Source organism: Camelus bactrianus, chromosome 18 (genome assembly GCF_048773025.1).
Source record: "Camelus bactrianus isolate YW-2024 breed Bactrian camel chromosome 18, ASM4877302v1, whole genome shotgun sequence".
Taxonomy (NCBI): Eukaryota; Metazoa; Chordata; class Mammalia; order Artiodactyla; family Camelidae; genus Camelus; species Camelus bactrianus.
Window position 1 is genome coordinate 11702120 of NC_133556.1, and position 19656 is coordinate 11721775.

The window sequence follows — 19656 nt, forward strand, 5'->3', positions numbered from 1 at the left end:
TTCCACCACAACCTTTTGAGGTAGTTACTGCATTTTTGCAGTAAGTTATTGGTCTTCTGGAAACAGCCGTTCATCACAGGAACATAACATGATGCATGAAATCTCAACCACACTACACCCAGTGCCTGTTTGTGTAATATAAGAAATATTTTATTTCTGGGGCAAAATATATGGTTAATATGCTTATCTGTACACATTATATAAAGTCCTAATGAAATGTAAAGGAGAAACAAGTAGAAAGTAGTGTATGACTACATAATATGTTTTTAGGTACATAGTCGGCTACTTACATTAGAAGACAGTGACATGGTCAGATGCATGAATCTGCGCACAGAAATACACTGTCACTGTAATTCACATACTAGGATCAGCCTGACCATTGATGTGATTTTCCCAAATGATGAACAACTCAACAACAAGACATAACACAGCAGACATAGCAACGCACAACAGTTGTATTCCTAGAAACCCCAGTGTGTATTAAAACCATGCAAAAAATTATTTTGTGTTTCTGTGCAAAAGCAGTTAGGGTCCTCCTTTTCTCAGCTGCACAGACGTTCAGTGGGACTTTAGAAAGTGAACCAAGATGTTATGTGTGGTTTACCTTCACATCACAGTACAGCTAATCTCCCCGAGAGCCACCAGTACCCTCCAGTCTTTGTGACAGCCACACCCACCCCCACAAGTTTTAAGAACCTCCCCCAAGGGGTGGTCTCCTCTAAGAGCTGCCTCTTCCATGGCTTAACCTTTAATTTCTCTCTGTCTCTCTCTCCCCACCTCCCTCTCATTTATTTATTTTTATGTTTTGCATCCTCACACACCCTTGAACACAGATTCTCAGAGCATTTGGGGGGGTACGTTTCTGAAAGTACACAGGCCCTATAATTTTCTTGTTAGGTTCTTTCGCAAGTGTTACATGATTTTTGTTATTGTAAAGGGGTTTCTTTTTTATTTTACTTTTTATTTTTTATTTACTACTGCTGGTGTGTAGAAAAGCAGTGGATGTTTGTGGCGGCTCTATTTGGATGCCTTACTGAGCTCTCTTATTAGTTCTATTATTTTTTCAGCTGGTTGCCTGTGTTTTCCAGCTAGATAATTATATTTTTTGTAAATAATAGTTTTGCCTTGGCCTTTTGTTACATATTTGCTGTTGGCTTTCAATTTAAACGACGGGAATACTTTGTTTCTTACAGGTTTAGCCCGCATTGTCTGTAAGTCTGTGCACCTGTGCTTTCCTGGGTTGAGGGGTGTTGGTATTGAGTCGTGTTTCAGTTTACTTTTATGGATGAGGTTTGTTTGTTTTTAAGTCGGTTTTAGTAATTTATGTTTTTCGTAAAATCCATTTTATTTTGAACGTTATTGTTATAAAAGCGTGCTTGATATTTTCTTATTTTATATAAAACATACTCTCCTCGCCTGCGAATCATGCTATTCAGACTTCCAGTTTTGTTTGCTTTGCTTTTTCAAACCCCCCTTGCTCAGACTGTTTGTAAACAGAAGATATTTGAAAATTTTTAATAAATAACATGATCACATTCAAAATTTAAATATACATGTATGTAGACTGTAAATATCTCCCCCTCCTCGGTCCCCTGTCCCTCAGTTCTTACTTCTCCCCAAACCCCCAAGTAGGTAACCCACTGCTCATGCTTCCTGGGGTATCTCCTAGAGCTGCTTTATGTATAAAGTAAAAGTGAATATATATCATTTTTCTTCCATTTTTCACAGAAGCTAGCATGTGGGCTCTGTTGAACATACAGAGTTTCTCTTTCATTTGTATAGCTGCAACTTCTCCACTGTATGGATGTATCAAATTTATATGTAACCTGTCCCCCAGTGATTACGTTTGTTTCCACACATGTAATTTAAACCATGATATTGTTTCACTGTGTCTATAGACCAAATCCTTAGGTACCAGATGAAGGGAACTCCACTTGTTTTTTTGCTAAAAGTTGCCACATTGCCCTCCACAGAGGTTACAGGGTTTATATTCACCTAGTAAAATAAAAGAGAGCTCATTTTCCCCAGGGAACTTGTACCCAGTGTGTATCAAAATCAAACACATTTTTCCTAATCCACCCTTAAGTTTTTAAAAAATGCAATGTGCTGGAGTCAAGTTTGTTGAGATATAATTTACATGCGGTACATTCAGCCTTTTTACTGTACAGTGTAATTTGAATTTGCATGTCTTTTATTATAAGCATCATGTTATTTTTACAAACACAAAAGAGAAATTTAAAAACCCCAAAATGTAATGAATAAAACTTCTAAATAAGACTAGTCAATTTACACATTCTTATTTCTTTCTACCTCAGCGTATTTCATCCTTGGGCAAATTCAAAGCACACTGAGCAGTACAAAAAACTTTTTTTTATTAATGTGTTCTTGCCAATTTTGGAGAAGCACAGTAAGACAAATGGATTGTCAGGATGGAAAAGCTTAACTGGGAAGATACAGTTATTGAATAATTGAAGGGAAGAGGAAATGCATTACCGATTAGCCACAAAAATGCATGACGCCTAATCCGAGCCTCAAAAGACTCGTGTAAATGGGGAGTCAGAAAACTGTTGCAGCCCAAGTTATCAGCCTTCAAACCTGCCGCTGCCTTGTTCATAGGTTGCAGCACTGGCATTGATGGATTGATGATAGCTTTCAGAGTTAGCTGAAGGGCCGTGTTCCAGCAACCCTTTGCAGCGTTCCTAACCCTTTGCACTGCCTGGTTGCACTTAAATATTTTAACCAAATCCTGGATTTATTATTACCTGCTTTGTTTTAGGGTTTTGGCTGCCTAGGGGGCAGCATTTTGTCAATCAGAGAAAAGGCACATAGTGGTGGCTGAGTTAGGACTAGAACTCCGCCGTCTGGCTTTGTGAAACAGCCAAGTAACCTCCATCCAGCAAGTTTCTCACCTTTGCTGGGCTTCTCCCCCATCTAGTCTGAGAGGGTTGAATAACATCCTTGCTATGTGCTGAACGGTCCAAGCATCAGCGTCACCTGGGAGATTCTTGGAAAGGTAGGCTCTGGATCCCCACTCACCCCCAGTGCTGCTGAATTCCAGTCTGCATTTAATCCGAACTTCAGGTGATTTGAATGCACATGAAAGTTTGCGAAGTGCTGGGTTGGGGTCCCAGATCCTCGCCGTCTTCCAGGATTCTGTGCTTCTGGGCTCCCCCAGTCATTCATTGCAGACTGTTGCCTACAGATGTGTAGGGTTCGCTAGAGAAGCTTTGGTCTTGCCTGTGTACCTCATTGATCATCAGTGGTGGTGACACCTCCACCGTCTTGGCCCCACTCCCCTGACTCTAGCTGTGTTTAGGTTGGTCCTGAGACAGTGGGGCCTCAGGGAGACACGAGAGCAACTCCCTTTGCCTTTACGGAGCCTCGGGAAGCGAGCCCAAGCCTGCACTGAGCCTCCTGCGGGCTTGGCTGTGTTGTCCAGGTTCTAGAGGCTCATCAGATCAAGGACAAGGAGATAAATACAGTCAAGCTAGGTGGATGAGACGCTTATCCGTGGACTTCTGTTGTGCTTCTTTCCTGGCGTAAGTAAATTTCAGTGATAACCTCTCAGTGGTGCCCCTCAGAAAGGAAACTTCCTTTTATGCCAGAGAGAAACTTGGTCTGGACATTGATTTTTGGAGGCAGGCCATGAATTTGAATTTACACATGAGGTAGAAAATATTGGTATGCTTTTTCTTCACCATCCCTGTCCAGAGAACAAAGCAATACAGAAGGACAGGAGTGTATTCCATCCTGTATGTTTGCCATACTTGTAACAGATAATCCTCAGTCAGCCATCAGAGCTGGAAGAACCCCTGTACATACACACAGAACTGACTTCTCATCCAGGAAGTTCTCTTTTTGGGTGCTGTGAGGACTTCTGTGGTGTCAGTGCTTTCTGCCCCACACCTAACTAACCAGCCTTCAGTCTTCAAAGCCTGTGGTTTTCAGTGAATTCATTTAATTGCTTGTTATGGAAAATCTGGTGAAAATGGTAGAAAAAGCAATGAAAAAGGAGCAGAGCCAGCGTCCCTTGATCTGGATGTCTGCAGATAAAGGGTCTTCCTTTGAGATGTAACTCTTCTTGTGGCTGAAGGGGTTCTGTGTCCGCATCACGAATTTGACGTGCTCTCTCAGCCTTAAGAGTTTTGGAATTTGTAAAATGTCAGCTTACCATAAGCAAAGATCTTCCTAGGAGGGTTCTGAAGACAGCACTGGGGAGAAATAGGTGTCAGTGGGCCATCAGAAGTCTAGAGTGACTTTCACCAGAGCCTTTGGGTGCTTTATCCTTTCCTACCTGAACCAGGTGAAGAGGGGCTTTCTTGGCATCCTGTTGGTGTAATTGTTCCAGGCTGGTCTGTGGGACTTGATCCAAGTCCACATCAGCCCCAAATGTGCTTTGTTTGTCAACTCACTGTTTGTTTCTGCTTTTGTGCATGTTACGTGTTTGATCTGTTTTACCAAAAGAACGTTGAAAAAAATGGATTGCTTTGATGCAGATTCCAGGGAGGAGAAAAAACACAAGTGTGTACACCCAAGAGAACATGAAGAGAAATTAATAGGACCAGTGAGAATACCATGTATTTTTCACGCTTGATAACAGTGAGATTAGAAGAGAAAATTCATGCCCAAAGTAGTTCATTTAGGAATACGTGAAACATACCCTCATTTCAGAGAATGTGGTGGTCTCTTTTCTTCCTGTTTCTAACCTGTGTAGTAATAAGAGAAAAGGATGGATTTTTTTTTTTTAGCACAAAAATGTGGGAAAGGTAATTCCCCCCCCCAGATGTGTACAAAGTACTTCCTCCTAAATAGGGCCACGTCTTTAGATCTAAGGCTGTTTGTCTTTCATGATTCTGTTCGAGGATTTTTGTCTTTCATGATTCTGTTCGAGGATTTTTTCTTTTCTTTCTTTTTTTTTTTTTTTTGAAGTACAGTCAGCTACAGTGTGTCAGTTTCTGGTTGGAGGATTTTATAGTTTGACTTATGGGATAATCAGGTAACCCCCCTACTAAACATGGCATGGATCCTTTGCCCTGCGGAGGGAAGCACATCTTTTAAATTCATATAGGAGCATCTACTGTCTACATTTCTTTAGTTTCTGTAGGATTTCACTTAAATTTCACATCCAGGCTTGGTCTCAAGGTCCAGAGTCACACTCCTTGTCCTCACTTGGCTAAGGACTCCTCCAGTGGTCCAGGGGGAATCCTTTAAAACACTGAGCATGTGTAGTTGACAGTGAACCTGATCTACATTCGCGTTTGCCCCTCTAATCTCCAGTGCCAGGATCATCGGTGAGCAGTAGGAGGCCTGACGTTTGACCGGAAGTTTAGCCCTTGCTAGAGAGAAAATTGTTTCTCCAGATGTCAGACACACCTCATCAGTCCAGATGGAAAGAGGAGAGCAGGCAACGGCAGGAAGAAACGTCAGTGTGGCTAAATGAAAGGAAAACGCTTCTCTTTTGCAGAACTCTATTTGTTTTAAAATGAGAAAATCAACTTGTTGCCTGTTGCTTCTGAATTTTGCTGCAGAAAAGGCTTTGTTGAGATTAAGGGAAACAGTCATTTTCAGACTCTGGTGGCCTGAGCTGCTTTCTGGAACGCAGCCTCCTCTGGCTGGTCGCCCCCCCAGGGCACGGCTGCTCCCCGGCTCCCACTGGCCCCGTCTCAGCGGTCAAGGCAGGACGGGAGGCCGGGACCTGGGACTGGGCCACGCCACGTCATTGGGAACAGGTGACTCGGGCCCGGAGTTTGCTTTCCACTCACGTGTCCTCGCCTGTGGTTTTGTCTCTGCTCTCCCCACACAGATCCGGAGCTCGGGGTCGGCCCGCTCCCGGAACACGACAGCCATGATGCGGGGCCCATTGTCCCCAAGATATCGGGTCTAGAGAGGAGCCAGGAGAAGAGCCAGGACTGTGGCAAAGAGCCCATCTTTGAGCCCGTGGTGCTTAAAGACCCCTGCCCTCAGGTCCCCCCGCCGCTGCCCCAGCCCCAGGCGGAGCCCCCGCCCCGCGCTCCTTCTCCGGACCCCGCCGCGGTGCCACCCCGCGCCGAGCCCCAGCCTCGGCCCCCGCGCCCGAGCCCCCAGCCACCGCAGGCGCCCCCGGAGGCCCCGCTCCAGCCCGCACCGCCGCCGCCGCCCGCGCAGAGGCCACCCCGGCCGCAGTCCCCCGGGCCGCTGCTGCACCAGGCCCTCCCGCCAGGGCAGGCCCACCCCGCCGCCCAGAGCCTCCCGCAGCCTCTGTCCGCCTACAACAGCAGCAGCCTGAGCCTCAACAGCCTCAGGTGAGCCGCCTGCTCCCTGTCCTGGCTCTTAGAGCCATCTTCTCTGTGACAGGCAATTGGCGGGGGGATGAGATCCCAGAGGGACTGGGTTTCCCCACTGGAAACGTTGTCACTGTGTTCTCGGTGAGGCAGGGACAGAAGACGGGGAAGGGGTCTGGGAGACAGGTGAGAGTGTCTCTTGGGAGAATGGTGGGATGGGATGGGGTGGGGTGGGGTGGGGTGGGTTGGGTTGTGTTGGGTTGAGTGGGTTGGGTTGGGTTGAGTGGGTTGGGTAGAGAGGACATTGTAAAGAACTAAACTACATACAGAGGTTCCTGAGAGAGTGAAGGCAGGAAGGGGAAGGAGGCTCCAGAGGGAGAGCTGAAGGCGCTGTTCCCGGGAGCCCCACCTTCCCTGGTGAGAGGCAGGGAACGGAAACCAGAGGGGGAGGTCATCAAATGTTCAGAGTCTTAGAAGGGAAGCAGTTTGCCTCCCAGTCACATCCCTGCAACTCCAGAGGTGGGAAGATTGGGACCGAGGAGTACCCTGGTTTGAGGTGTCTGTTGTGATTTACTTCCTCCCGGTGGGTGACAGAGGGAGAAAAGAAACACGCTGGGTTTAGAGAAGAGAGGAGTTCCTGCATGGAGCCCCAGGCCCGCCTCTGGGTTGTCTCTGCCAGATTGAGGAGGGCAGTTTAAGAAGCAGCACAAGGAGACCTGCAAAGAAAGGGAGAGAGGAAGCCGGGGCCCGGGGCCCGTGACGCACGCCCCTGCTTGTCCCGGGGGTTGTCATTCTAAGCCCTCACACTTGTTGGATTTGGTGTGGTTTTCCTGTGACAGCCTGGTGACTGGCCGTCCAGGGCCTTGCTTTCTGCTGTCTGCGACAGGGGAAGGAACTGCCTTCTTGGGGGCCAGGCCCATCTTCTGCCCCAGGCCGGCTCTGTGGTCTCCGGACCAGAGAGGAGACGGGCACCAGCTCCCTGGCGCCCACTTCCCTGTGCTTCTTCCCTGAAGAGGTAGCAGACGGGGTAAACCCAGGTCATCATTCTTACTCTTTTCTGCCAGTGTTACAGCTTTACAGGAAACATGGCAAGTGCAGGATAGGGGGGCCAGGATGTTCTAGGGGCAGCGGGGAGAGCAGAGCGGAGTTTTCACAGACTTGGCTGTCTGGACACCGGTGGGCAGCAGCCCTGGGGCAGCAGTTCCTGTTCCGCTGTGTCTGCAGTCATGGCGGGAGTTTAGAGGAGCTGTGATTTCAGCAGAGGCTTCTGTGTGCTCGAGGGAGGATCTGTGAAGAGGAAGGAGCAAGAGAAAAAGTGTGGAATGGCTTTAGGAGATAGGATTTTTTTAAAGAAAATTAATTGCTTACCTCTTTTTCCTTTCTTTTATTTTTTACTTTGGTATTCCAACAGCAGTAGCAGAAGCAGCACTCCAGCGAAGACTCAACCCGCGCCCCCTCACATCTCCCACCACCCCTCGGCCTCCCCATTCCCCCTGTCACTGCCCAACCACAGCCCCCTGCACAGCTTCCCACCCACCCTCCAGCCCCCCGCACACTCACATCACCCCAATATGTTTGCCCCTCCCACTGCTTTGCCTCCTCCACCACCTCTGACATCAGGGAGTCTGCAGGTGCCCGGACACCCGGCCGGGAGCACTTACTCAGGTAGGACGGAGGCGCTGGCCTTGCCTCTCCCCTCTTCCCTCTCCCTTGCCCAAGGCCCCTGGTGCCTAGGTTTTATCTAGTGATGTTCTGCTTTATTGTGTATATTCTTGGAATCGTCCCCGAGTCCTTAGTGGGCTGAGATTCAGCACAAATAGATCCCCACACCCGTCCCCACTGCGCACAATCTGGGACTCAGACACTGCCCGAGAGCACCTGTCGTTCATGTCAGGAGGCTTTCCCCACCTTCCTGCTGTGCAGGAAAATGCAGATCATCTGTACCGTCATCTGGGCTCGCATTAGAGGGACAGAAGCTCTCCACATCACGTGTCTGTTTCATGCCAGAACCTTAAATCATGCCCTGGTTTAAGAGGTTTGCTTTAGTTGAGTAAGGCCTTCTGTCTTGGGTGGAGAAGATGCACTTTTGTGGCGACGTATCCTAGATTTTTCAGGACAGACCCAGTGTTAGGTATTGGGCCCTTTTCTCCTCACCTGTTTGAATCAGGCCAAGGGTCTCAGCTTCAGGTCCTTCATGGCCGAGTTTTACCACTAACACAGCTGTAAAATCAAGGTTTACCCTGGAAGAGGGCCCGAGGGCTCTGCCATGTTAACAGCTCGCTTTCATTACTAAAAATAATAAAAGTGGCGACAGTAAGCTTGTCACTGTCCTTAAGTATTTACATAGGTTCATTTCTTTAACCCTCAAAACTAACCCACAGCACCGGCAATCTTTTCATCCCCAAATGATAGTGGGGAAACCAAGACACAGACAGGTGCTCTGCCAGGCCCAGGGCCACTCGGCTGCCAGTAGAAGAGCTGAAATTTGACCTCTGGCCATTCAGCCTGGAGTCTGTCCACACAGCGCACTGCTGGACCACCTGTCCCTGGAAGCCGAGAGTCTGGACAGAGACCGTTAGATTGGGCCTGGACCTTGGTGCCCTCTGCCCGGTTGGTTGTTCCTTTCCGTCTACGGGGCAGGCTGTACCTGAGAGCCCCGGCTCCTGTGCCCTCGGCCGGCAGCCCTCCGTTGTCAGCGACTCAGATGTCCCCTTCGGAAGGAAACTCCCATCCCAGGAAAAGGCGTCACCCTCTCCCCTTTCTTCTCTTTCAGAGCAAGACATCTTGCGCCAGGAGCTGAACACGCGTTTCTTGGCCTCTCAGAGTGCTGACCGCGGGGCCTCCCTGGGCCCCCCGCCCTACCTGCGGACCGAGTTCCACCAGCACCAGCACCAGCACCAGCACACGCACCAGCACACGCACCAGCACACCTTCACGCCCTTCCCCCACGCCCTCCCGCCCACCGCCATCATGCCGACGCCAGCACCGCCCATGGTGCGTACCCCAGGCAGAAATGTGAGGATAAGTAGAGCCCGACTCCTCATACGCAGACGGTGGGTGGGAGCCGGCTGTCCGGGCACAGGAGGCTGGACGGGGAGTGAGAGCCGTCTGGGGGGCCCTCGGCCTTGCCCGACTTTGCTGGAGAGAAGCGGGTGCCCCCGGCTCCCGGCAGCCCTGACCCCGGGCCTGAAGTAGGAACTCTTCTAGGCCGTTACTTCTGGCGCTGCAGGTGGATTTCCTTCTAGAGGCCCTCCAAAAGGTCACATCCAGTGTCGGTAGTTAACTTCCTAAGGGTGATTTTTGTGCTCTTGAGCATCCTGGGGGTGGCTACCAGGTATTAAAATGTCTCTGTCAGTGCTTTGCACTAGCAAGTGAATGCTCACAGAACACCAGGCGTCTGGAGGAGGGCCGAGGAGGGGAGAGAGCTGTCGGCAGACTTGGACTGCATGGGTACCCCAGCTCTTTCCCATGGTTTCCTAAACCCGCTTTGTTAGGGGTGTTATGTTTCTCATGTTTCATAAGACAGCTCCCCTCCCCAGTCTGCTGTTGTGCTCCGTCAGCAGGTGGTCAGGGAACCATGTGCCGTGCGGGGTCCAAACTCAGGCTTGCGGTAAGAGGGACCGCTGGCAGTGACGTGGTCTTGGTCTCGACCAGGGGCTAGCTAGTACATGCCCGGGAGGACCAGTTGGGAATTTTTTTTTAACTTAGGAACGATAGGAAATGGTACCATGTTAGGATGCTGATTATTCTGAGATAGATTCCTGTCCGTCACAGTGACTATGAGAGTGTTTTACTTAGGTAATTTTTAACATTTCAGGAAATACTTGATTATGAGGCAATTAATCTGGGTATTGTGGGGGTAGATTTCAATTCCATGATTCACCAAACTTCCCATCCTCTTCTCCCTCTGCCTCCCCCATTTTGTTCAACTTAATTTTTTTAAATATATATTTTTTGGAAGTTTATTTTATAAGTTTTATTTAGAAGAATATTAGAGATGAGGCCTTGGGCCCACATTTTTTTTCCTGTGATAAATCCCGTCCCTTTTTTTGTGGATGACCTATACTTCTCAACAATTATATTTCTAAGGGCCTGTTATTTGGGGAGAGAGTTTATACTAGCCTGAGTAAGCTGTTTCTCAAATATATTTAATCTAACTGAGGGGAGCTCTGGCACCAGGATGATGACAATATTTAGAAAAAACAATGATATGCTCTTTTCTGCTGAAAAGAAGGGTGCGAGGACCTGGCTCAGATTTGTGTTGGGGGTGATACATTCCAGAAAAGAGCTGAATGCTCAGTTCTGCCAAAGTGAAGGTGAAAATGGAGGGAATTCTCTGGGTAAATCAGACCCAGTGCTCACTTATCTCTGATTTATCCAAACAATTGCCTCTTTTCTCCAGTTTAATTGTTGGGTTTGTGCCAGTCTCTAAATATAGACCAAATAGAAAGACGCTCCAGTGTGGTCACAACCTAAATGCACTGAATGGGTTTTCGCTCGGAGTTTCTATTTGTGTTGCTTTCTTGTCACAGTGACTCAGGAGCGCAGACTGGTTTCGTACACGGTGAGGTCGTGGAGTCTGACGACAGCATCACGGCCGAGAGGCTGGCATAGGGCCACCTCCGCCGAAGCAGCGAACAGAAATGTAGATTCTTTAAGTAACTAGCTTTTGCTTTGATCCCTTTACAGTTTGACAAATACCCTACAAAAGTTGACCCATTCTACCGGCACAGTGTGAGTCTCGTTACCATGCTACCCATTCAATGTAACCGCTTTTCCATTCGTGTGCTCTTGCCACAGATCAGTAAATGACTCGCAGCCTTCCCTAATCATCTTTGCAAGAGTTCCCATTGCTGCTCGTCACTTTGGATGCTTGCTTTTGTGACGTTCGCTTTTGGTAAAGATGCAGTATCATCTTCTGAATCAAAAGATCATAGGCACACCCGAGACGGGTGTACTGTGTGGCAGCCAGCATCCGTCCTGCCTGAGGCGGCATCCACAGTCAAATCAGTAAAGCTTCAGGAGACTGAAATCCCAGATTTCAGGCGTCGGCCAAAATGTCATTCACACAGAATTCCTAGAATTCAACTTGAATTATTTCCTCCAAACAAAGTACCTTATGTTTTTCATTCATGCCTCTTCAAAGGGCATGATTTTCACTTCCAGGCTGACTGTAGATCCCTCGTCCACATGGCTGGTAATGGTCTCCTGAACTTGTTAACAACGCAAATAAAAATAGCATTTACATTAAAAACAGATCTTAAAATTGAAAGGCATGATTTTTTTTTTTCTCTTTAAACTCTTTTTTTTTTATTAAAAAGTATTACTTGTTTCATGCAATTTTAAAAGTAGGTACTGGAACCTAATTTGGTACCAATCTAAGTTACATATTCAATTGCTTACAAGACAAGGGCTTCTTCAAACACCTTGACTATCTTACCATGATATTTTGATTATGGAGTGAATACTGCATCATTTTTACCTGAAAATTTGCAAGTTTCTCTGCTTGGTGGTCTATTTGTATTTTAAAAAATTAAACCAGAGAGAAGGAAGTTTAATAACTGCTTGTAGCCATGTTGCTTCACCATATTGAACTATTCTTGGTTTGGTTTTTGGACAGTTGTTAACTTAACATTCGAATACAAGTGCTACTTAATAGATCAGCCAAGCCTGTGACTTCATCCACACTTTGAACCAGATAATTAGACACTGTGTTAGTCCTAAGCTGAGAAGTCAAGACTAGAAAATATTGGGAATCCATTAAAAATTACTTATTTGAGAGGCATTCAGCAATGGCCTGAGGAAAGTGTATCTGAGTCCCTGGGCGCCGAGGTGTCCAGCACTGTTCTGCTTAGGACTGGGGTACAGGAGCATTTTTTGAATGGATATGCAAAACCCAGTAGAGCTACGGGTTTTCCCTTGGGGTCTGTCCCATGGATGGCACCATCCTTAATAATCACCAGGTTTCTGCCCTTTGTCTATACTTGCTAATTTAAATTAGAGACCAGCTAACAAAATCATTCTTAGAGAAAGTTTAGCTGCCCTACAGGGTAGCTCAGTTTACTTCCCAGGACCCAGTGCAGTGTCTTCTCATATGCATACTCCCCAGAGAGTCCTAGATCTAAGACGGACTATGTATCTATAAGTCCTAGATATAAACTTGGAGACCTGAATCTTTGGAAGGCTCATGTTTTATTAGTTAGGTACTTCAGATTCTGAATCAATGGGTGGAATAGTCAGCTGTGTCCTGAGAGGGTCAGTGATGGGCTAAAGCAAAAGGAAAATGGTGAGGATATACAATTTTTTGTTGAAAACATTAATGAAACAATACCCACCTGGAGGCAGAGTAATAGAAATTTGAGTGTGTTTCAGTGTGCTGTATTACATGCCTCTGCTTCACACGGTGTACTGGGGGAGAGTTATTTCATGTTATTAGTTATAGTGGGTAATGTATGAAATACTCAAGTCTCCCTGCTTTGGGGATTAGATGTTATAAGGGGGATTAAGATACAATGCCCTCAAGTAGCTGAAACACAATTTTAGACTTAAAAGTAGTTTTAAATGAGGGCACTTGGTTTGCAATCACTGTTTTAAGTGGATTTACTTCAATATCAATTAGTCTGAAAAACTTTGCTGCATCGTTGAAGGGAGCAAAATGAAATAAAGACCAACAGGAAAAGTACGTGCTCTGAAAACAGACAGGATTGTGAAATGTGGATCTCAGCCACTACCTGGAAATAGCTCACATAAGTGCATTATTAGGAAGAGCTTGAATTATTATTATTATTTTCGGCTACGTAACCACACAGGTGGGATGTTGCTAAAACATCTGTATGGTGGTTCTTTTTCTTTCAAAGTAAACGGAACCAGAGCAATAGCATCTCAGAGACAGTACATTTTTAGAAGGAGGAAAAGACGCGTCTGCATTGTCCAGTACTGCTGTGTGTTTCTTTTCTCCATTGTGTCCTCTGTAGACTGTTAATTCAAGACCGTTCATATTTTTAATTCAGAATCATTCTTCTCCCTCCACTGACTGGTCAAACTGACACATCAAGGGTTTGGCTCGAGGAGCCTCCAGTGAGCTTGTCCATCTTACAGAAAAGTGGGTGGCTCCACGGAAGGAACACGCAGAGTTATTTTACTTCCCCTTCCACAAATATCTGTCATCATTTTAGACCATTAAATTGTCCTCGGGAACTGCCACTTACCAGAACAACCTAATGAAGCAAGGACTGTGAATATTTTCTCATTTCCTCAATACTATTAAAAATCTAGAAGTACTAATTGAGTTTTAATGGTATAAAGTCCTGGAACCCATAAAGACTTGCTTCTTTTTCTTCCCTTTTTTTTTTTTTTTCCTTTTTCTAATTAACTTGTAATTTTCTGGGCATCTTCTTTGGCTCAGCACCCCTCCTGATTTTGATATGCAGTAAAATCTCCAACCATTTAAGACTTTATCCGATTTAACAATTAATAATTAGAAAAGCTCCCTTTCTAATGATGTCCTCATCTGGGACGTCATTTGTTGGCTGATTGATTCTGAACCACTTTTAACTTTTTAAGTTAAGTATTCATGGCACATCTGTGTGGTCATTTTGCCATGGCTTCCTGACTAACGGAACCACACTGAGATCACTTGGCTTGCTGATTGTCGATGTCTTTCTGTGGGGAAGGGGATGTGAATGTATCATTTGCCTCCTACTAAAGTCTTTTCTCCCCTCTCCGTCTCTGGCCACAGCTCTTCCATTCTTATCCTCCTGCCGTATCGGGCATTCCCCCTATGATTCCGCCCACTGGCCCTTTCGGTTCACTGCAAGGAGCATTTCAGCCGAAGGTAAGAGACCTTATAACGAAAACACACAGGCGCACTTGTGAGTGGAGCCTCGGGCTGGGCGAGCGGGTAGCCTCCGCGTCCTGTCGCCTGCCAGTGACTCATTCTTCCCATGCAGGGCGACCATCGGGATTAGACTGTCCATCTAGTTTCAGACCTCAGCCAGAATTTAATTTTCAGTCTGTACTGCCCACGTGGCCTAAGATTTCCTGTGCTCTGTACATCAGGCAGAATACATTTTTTTTCCCACCAACATGGTGGACGGAAACCTCTCGTCGGGAATTCTATGAAATGCACATATCTGTGCACCAGGTTGTCCTTGAGGTGTATGTGATCAGCATCGTGCACGAGGTGTGTAAAAGCTGAGCCTTAACTGATTCTACCGGAAGGGAGGGAGACGTTTCCAGACTAAAATTATATCCTTTGAATTGTGCTCATTCTCCCCCATTTTGTTCCCCAGCCCCATCTGCTGGCAAATAGTCTGCCTCCTCCCTGGCCTCCCGCCCTGCTGCCGTGGTCACGCTTGCTAAGGTCAAGACTGGCATCCCAGTGTGAAATAAAGTAACCTTTCCCCTTTATAAGAGCTGAATTCTCTGCCTAGCCAGCAGGAGACTCTCCTCCACTTGGGCGGGAGCTCTCAGGGCCAGCGTCGAGGAGGCCATTCTCAGAACATGCTGCCTTTTTTGTGATTTTCAATCTATCACAGCCCCTGCTTTATCTTCATACCAAAAGAAAAAAAAAGGTATTTCTCATGTTAGTAACCATTCTCAGATCGTAAAGCAGGAAATTTTGCTGTGTGTGATTTTGGTTTTCTTTTTTTTCCACCTCATTTCAAAGATAAAACACGAATTTGGGGCCAGGGTCTCCCAGGATGAGCACACACCACACTCACGAAGGCATGCTGCCCTAAAACTAGACAAGGGAAAAGAAACTGAAAAGCATTAGAGGTGGGATGGCTGGACCTTAGAAACCACATGGACCTGCGTGGAATTGCAGCTTCTATGCCAGGTTCAGTACACACACAGCTTGTACGATGGTTGTGCTTGACCCCTCCCATCTTGGGGTACAGTGATGATGATTTTTAAACTCCTTCCCCACTGATCAACTCTTCACTCCCCTCTTAGACCCCGATCTGTCCCCTCTAGGTCGAAACAAATCTCTAGTGCGTCCCCAACCAGTCTGGTAGGTCATTTAATAAATTAGACTATTTCCCTCACTCACAATTATCCAATCACACCGAAAACTACATCTGGGCAAGCGAGTGTCTCTCCTGGTGTTGAAATAGGCCTTTCCAGGCCATCTTACTGATTGAGTATGTAGATTGCAGTTCATTAGTGGGGTTCTTCATATGTATGCAAATCAGGCTGTTAACAACTCCAGCTTAATTGTTAGTTGTACAGCAGCTGATAGCTTTTCTTTCTTCCATTCTTTTTCCCCCTTCTCCTTGCAGGCAAGCTTGGTGCCTAAACTCGGGCTCTTTTTCCACACGAGTTAACTTCCTGGTGGAAGGGGTTCTTAAATAAAATACCTGGTGAAAAATATCCTAAATCCTTTACCCACTGGAAAGTAGTGACTGTGTGGGCCTGCTGTAGGCTTCTTGTTGTTGTTAATTCAAAGGACAAAAGCCTACAGATAAGGTTGTTATTAACGGTATTTAAGAACAGCATTGGGAACGGGAACAAAAAAGCAGGCACCATTTAGACATCATTGAACAGGAGATCTGTGTGGTCCCCAAATTAGGTACTCTTGTCCCATTCCTACCACCGCTAATGAGTAATTAGTGTAATTCCTTGCTGTCGCCTGCCAGTTACAATCTAGAGAGTTAGCTTAATGTCTGTAAAACACTTTCAGTTGTTCTGATGAGAAGCACCTGAGATAGCACATTATGATGATGCTCACTTAAGCCTTGCTTGGAATATTTGGTGATGAAGCGAAAAAAAACAATGACAGGGCTGTCAGGGACTCAAGAAGATGGATTTCGGGGCAGCATTTGCATGTACATCTTGCCTCTCTTTTCCCATCCCGTGCTTTTGATGGCACTGTAACGTGGCTCGGTCGCCTCCTGGCAGATGGATGCCATTGCTGGAGAGGGCAGGCTCTGGTCAAGGTCCCTTGGGAAAATAGGGAGCGAGGTCCTCGTGACAAACGTGTGATCTTGTATTCCAGAATGAAACAAACAAGCGCTGCGTAGGCTCTGTAATCGGAGAATGAAAGATCTCCCTTTCATATCTCCTGTTATATATGCTTCCTAAGCTGTGGTCTAATTACTTTGTAGACGTCCAACCCTATCGATGTTGCTGCCCGACCTGGGACAGTCCCACACACTCTGCTCCAGAAGGACCCGAGGGTGAGTACACGGTGGGGCTCGGTCTCCGGGGACACCAGGTGTGTTTCTGCAGGACAGCCAGCCCGGCGCTCACACCTTCCTCAGCTCAGCAGGGCAAGCTGCTGCCTCAGCTGTTCCTTCTACTTTGTGGAAGAAAATGCCAGTTTCTCTTAGAAAACAGAATCTCTCCTGCAGCCACATGACACCAGGGGAATGACAGGGGAGAGGGATGGCTTATGGTCTGAGCCCCAGAGTCGGACACTATGAGCTTGAGTGGTAGTTTCCACTCGACCACTCTTCTCTGTCTGTGTCTCCTAAAGTTTCTCTCACACAAAAGAAATAGCTGTAAAATGTCTTGAATGGAAAAGCACTAAACCCTTTTCTTCCTGGAAGTCACTGTGCCGCACAGCTCTTCCGGCCCCCCCACTTTTATTGTGGTCAGGCTCCTTCTGGGCTCTCGAGCTAAATAAAAATCCATTATACTTGTGTTATGTTACTTATTCATAACATAGACCAACCTTCAAAAAGAATGTGAAGTTACACAATAGATATAATCTTATTGATTATTATCTTTGTAGTAAATGTGAGAAAAGAAAATGATTACCTTTTACAGAGTTGTCTTTTTCCCTGGGTGAGGACAGTCAGAAACTGATGACCAGACTTAGGTAGAAATTTAAAATGATTCGACTGTGTAAGGATTTGTATGATGTTTAGTGAACGCCTTTAAAATGTCTAATACCCCTAAATAAAGTACAGGCATCAGATTAAGGGTAATTGTTAAAGGTAGCCTTTTAAAGAATAGAAGTATAGTCGATTAACAATGTCATGTTAGTTTCTGGTGTACAGCATAGTGATTCAGTTATACATACATATACAGATAATTCAGATATAACCAGATGATTCATTGTCTCCTTTTCCTATTCTTTTTCATTATAGGCTATTACAAAATACTGAATGTAGTTCCCTGTGCTATACAGTAGGACTGTGTTGCTTATATATTTTATATATAGTAGTTGGTATCTGTAAATCCCAAAAGATAGCCTATTTCTGTTGTACAACTGGAAAGGATACTTCTCCCCAGATACTCATTCGTATCCAGCCTTTCAAGTCTGTGGTCTGAGGCCGTCTTGTTAGACCCACTCGGTGAGGTCCAGAAGGGCCGCTCCAGACAGTACAGCTCCTCAGATGTGTAACGTGAGCAAATCACGTTGCCAGAGGGCAAATGGGTGTTGATGAAACTTGTCCGGGGGCTTGTCGGCGTGGGTGTGCCAGCGCTTGTGGAGTGGGGGAGGGGACGCTTGGCACTTTTGATGGTGTGAAAATGGGTTAATTATTCTCTAAAAGGGCTTCATTTAAAAGTAAAATTCTAACATTTTAATTTCCCCTCCTAATGAAGCACTACAAATTTGTTAATTAGAGCAATTGTTTGAGTGACAGGCATGTAACCAAGTTGTCATTTTCTCTTCACAGTTGACAGATCCTTTCAGACCTATGTTAAGGGTAAGAAAGCGTCTTCTAGAACTGTTTTGCAACCCCCGTTTGACTCCCTGAGGGTTAAAAATACAAATCCATTACAAGGAAACAAGCCATAGAAATGCTGGAATAAAATGTTGGAAAGACGGCGATTGGGTTTGTCAGAGAGTGTGACGGAAAAGGGCCTAAACTGTTTTTCTTGGAGTGTTGGGGAAGCCAGGCCATCGAGGTAAGGCGAACAGAAAATCCAACTGCGTCAGAGTCTCTTATTCTGGTAAAAGGTTTGACGAGTGGGAACTTAAGGGAAAGGCTTAAGCTGCAGGCTGAAGTCAGGGTTTCACTGAGTTCTACTGTCTCTTGCACCTAGAATGCACATCTCCGGGTCTGTGTAGCTTGGCTGGTGGCTGCCTCTTTCTGCACCAAGTGACGTTGACTTGTCACGGCCATTCGACCTTTCTCTCTGGTGCAGAAAAAGGCTAAAGAAGCACTGGGTTGTTAACCTCCTGAGAGGCCTGGAGAGGGGCCAGCAGATGAGCTGTGAAGAAACGCTGCCTTGACTTGGTGTGGGGTTGAGGGGGATGGGTGTTGCATGGGAGATGCAGGGATAATAGACACCCTGCTCTCTTTAACTTTCTGTGCATATAATCAGATAATTCATTTGTCTCCAAAGGGAAAAAAAGGATTGTGTCATCACTTAGGTGGATTCAAACGACCCATAATTTCATTACAAGAAGACTGACCCCAAACTTGGGCTTAAGAATATATTTCAGAAATAGCTCCTCAGTATAGAAAGGGGAAGTGTCCTTCCTTTGCCGGTGGAGAAACTGGTCCAGTGGTTCTCCTCATTGACCCTGCAGTTCCCGAGCACATGTTCGGAGCTTACGGGTGGATTACAGATTATGTAGCCGGAATACAAATGTAGTGGGAAGAGGTGGCCCCTGCCCTCCAGGTGGTGAGGCAGAGCTCCCAGTTACTCCCCAGCTTAGCAAGCAGGACGGGAGCTAATTTGAGAGACAGGGGAGGACACTTGCTCTCTGCAGAGCCCAGAGAGAAGGGAGGAAGGTGTTCACTTCTGGTTCTCTCTTTTCACTCGGAACTGAACGGTGCCCACCGACGTGCTTGGGCAAGTTGACTCTGAGCGAAGCACTTGTGGGAACTGGGCCTCAGTAAAAATGTGGTGGATTTCTTTGTAAAACCAGTGCTGGGGGGAGATGATGCAGGGTCTTTCCCCTTTCTTGTTCTTCGACTGGTTCACAGACACTAATGAGCTCTTCTGAACAGCCGATCTGCATTATAGCCTGGCCACGTTTGTTCAGCAGGGCCTCATGCTCTCGCAGGCCTGCCAGCTGGCGCCAGAAGAGAGGGCAGAGACACAGAGTGGGGCTCGGGCGATGCCATATCGTCCTTGGTAACCAGGAGGGCCTCATCCAGTCTGGTTTTCCGAGGAGAGTGGGGCCCGCTGGGGCTCCCCACCCTGGCCTGGGCAGCAGATTGCAGCTGAGAGGAGGCACTTGGAGGGTACAGAGCACTCTTGTTTCATGAAAAAGAAAAAAAAAAGCCTCTGCAGCCAGAATCTCCCAAAAGCTTTGGGGACGTTGATGGTGGTTGTCTCTGAAGTCCTCCTCCTGACCTCGCTGCCCTTCTTGTTCCAGAAGCCGGGGAAGTGGTGCGCGATGCATGTCCACATCGCCTGGCAGATCTACCACCACCAACAGAAGGTCAAGGTCAGTCTTGCTTTCTGCTCTTGGCCAGGGGTGGGGGGGGGT

General features: G+C 46.7%; 1 protein-coding gene across 7 annotated transcripts in view; it reads left to right on the forward strand.

Annotated features, from left to right (window-relative positions):
- AUTS2 (activator of transcription and developmental regulator AUTS2) overlaps positions 1-19656 on the forward strand; it is a 1021698-nt gene that overhangs the window by 988253 nt on the left and 13789 nt on the right. For 4 of the 7 annotated variants that reach the window (XM_074345970.1, XM_074345975.1, XM_074345976.1 and 1 more), the window contains 8 exons: positions 5804-6281; positions 7672-7925; positions 9034-9275; positions 10950-10994; positions 13999-14094; positions 16367-16438; positions 17888-17917; positions 19543-19614. In XM_074345970.1, coding sequence (XP_074202071.1) covers positions 5804-6281; positions 7672-7925; positions 9034-9275; positions 10950-10994; positions 13999-14094; positions 16367-16438; positions 17888-17917; positions 19543-19614 — 1289 coding nt within the window. The remainder of the gene's footprint in view (positions 1-5803; positions 6282-7671; positions 7926-9033; positions 9276-10949; positions 10995-13998; positions 14095-16366; positions 16439-17887; positions 17918-19542; positions 19615-19656) is intronic. The other 3 variants (XM_074345974.1, XM_074345973.1, XM_010972553.3) reach the window with 3 other exon arrangements.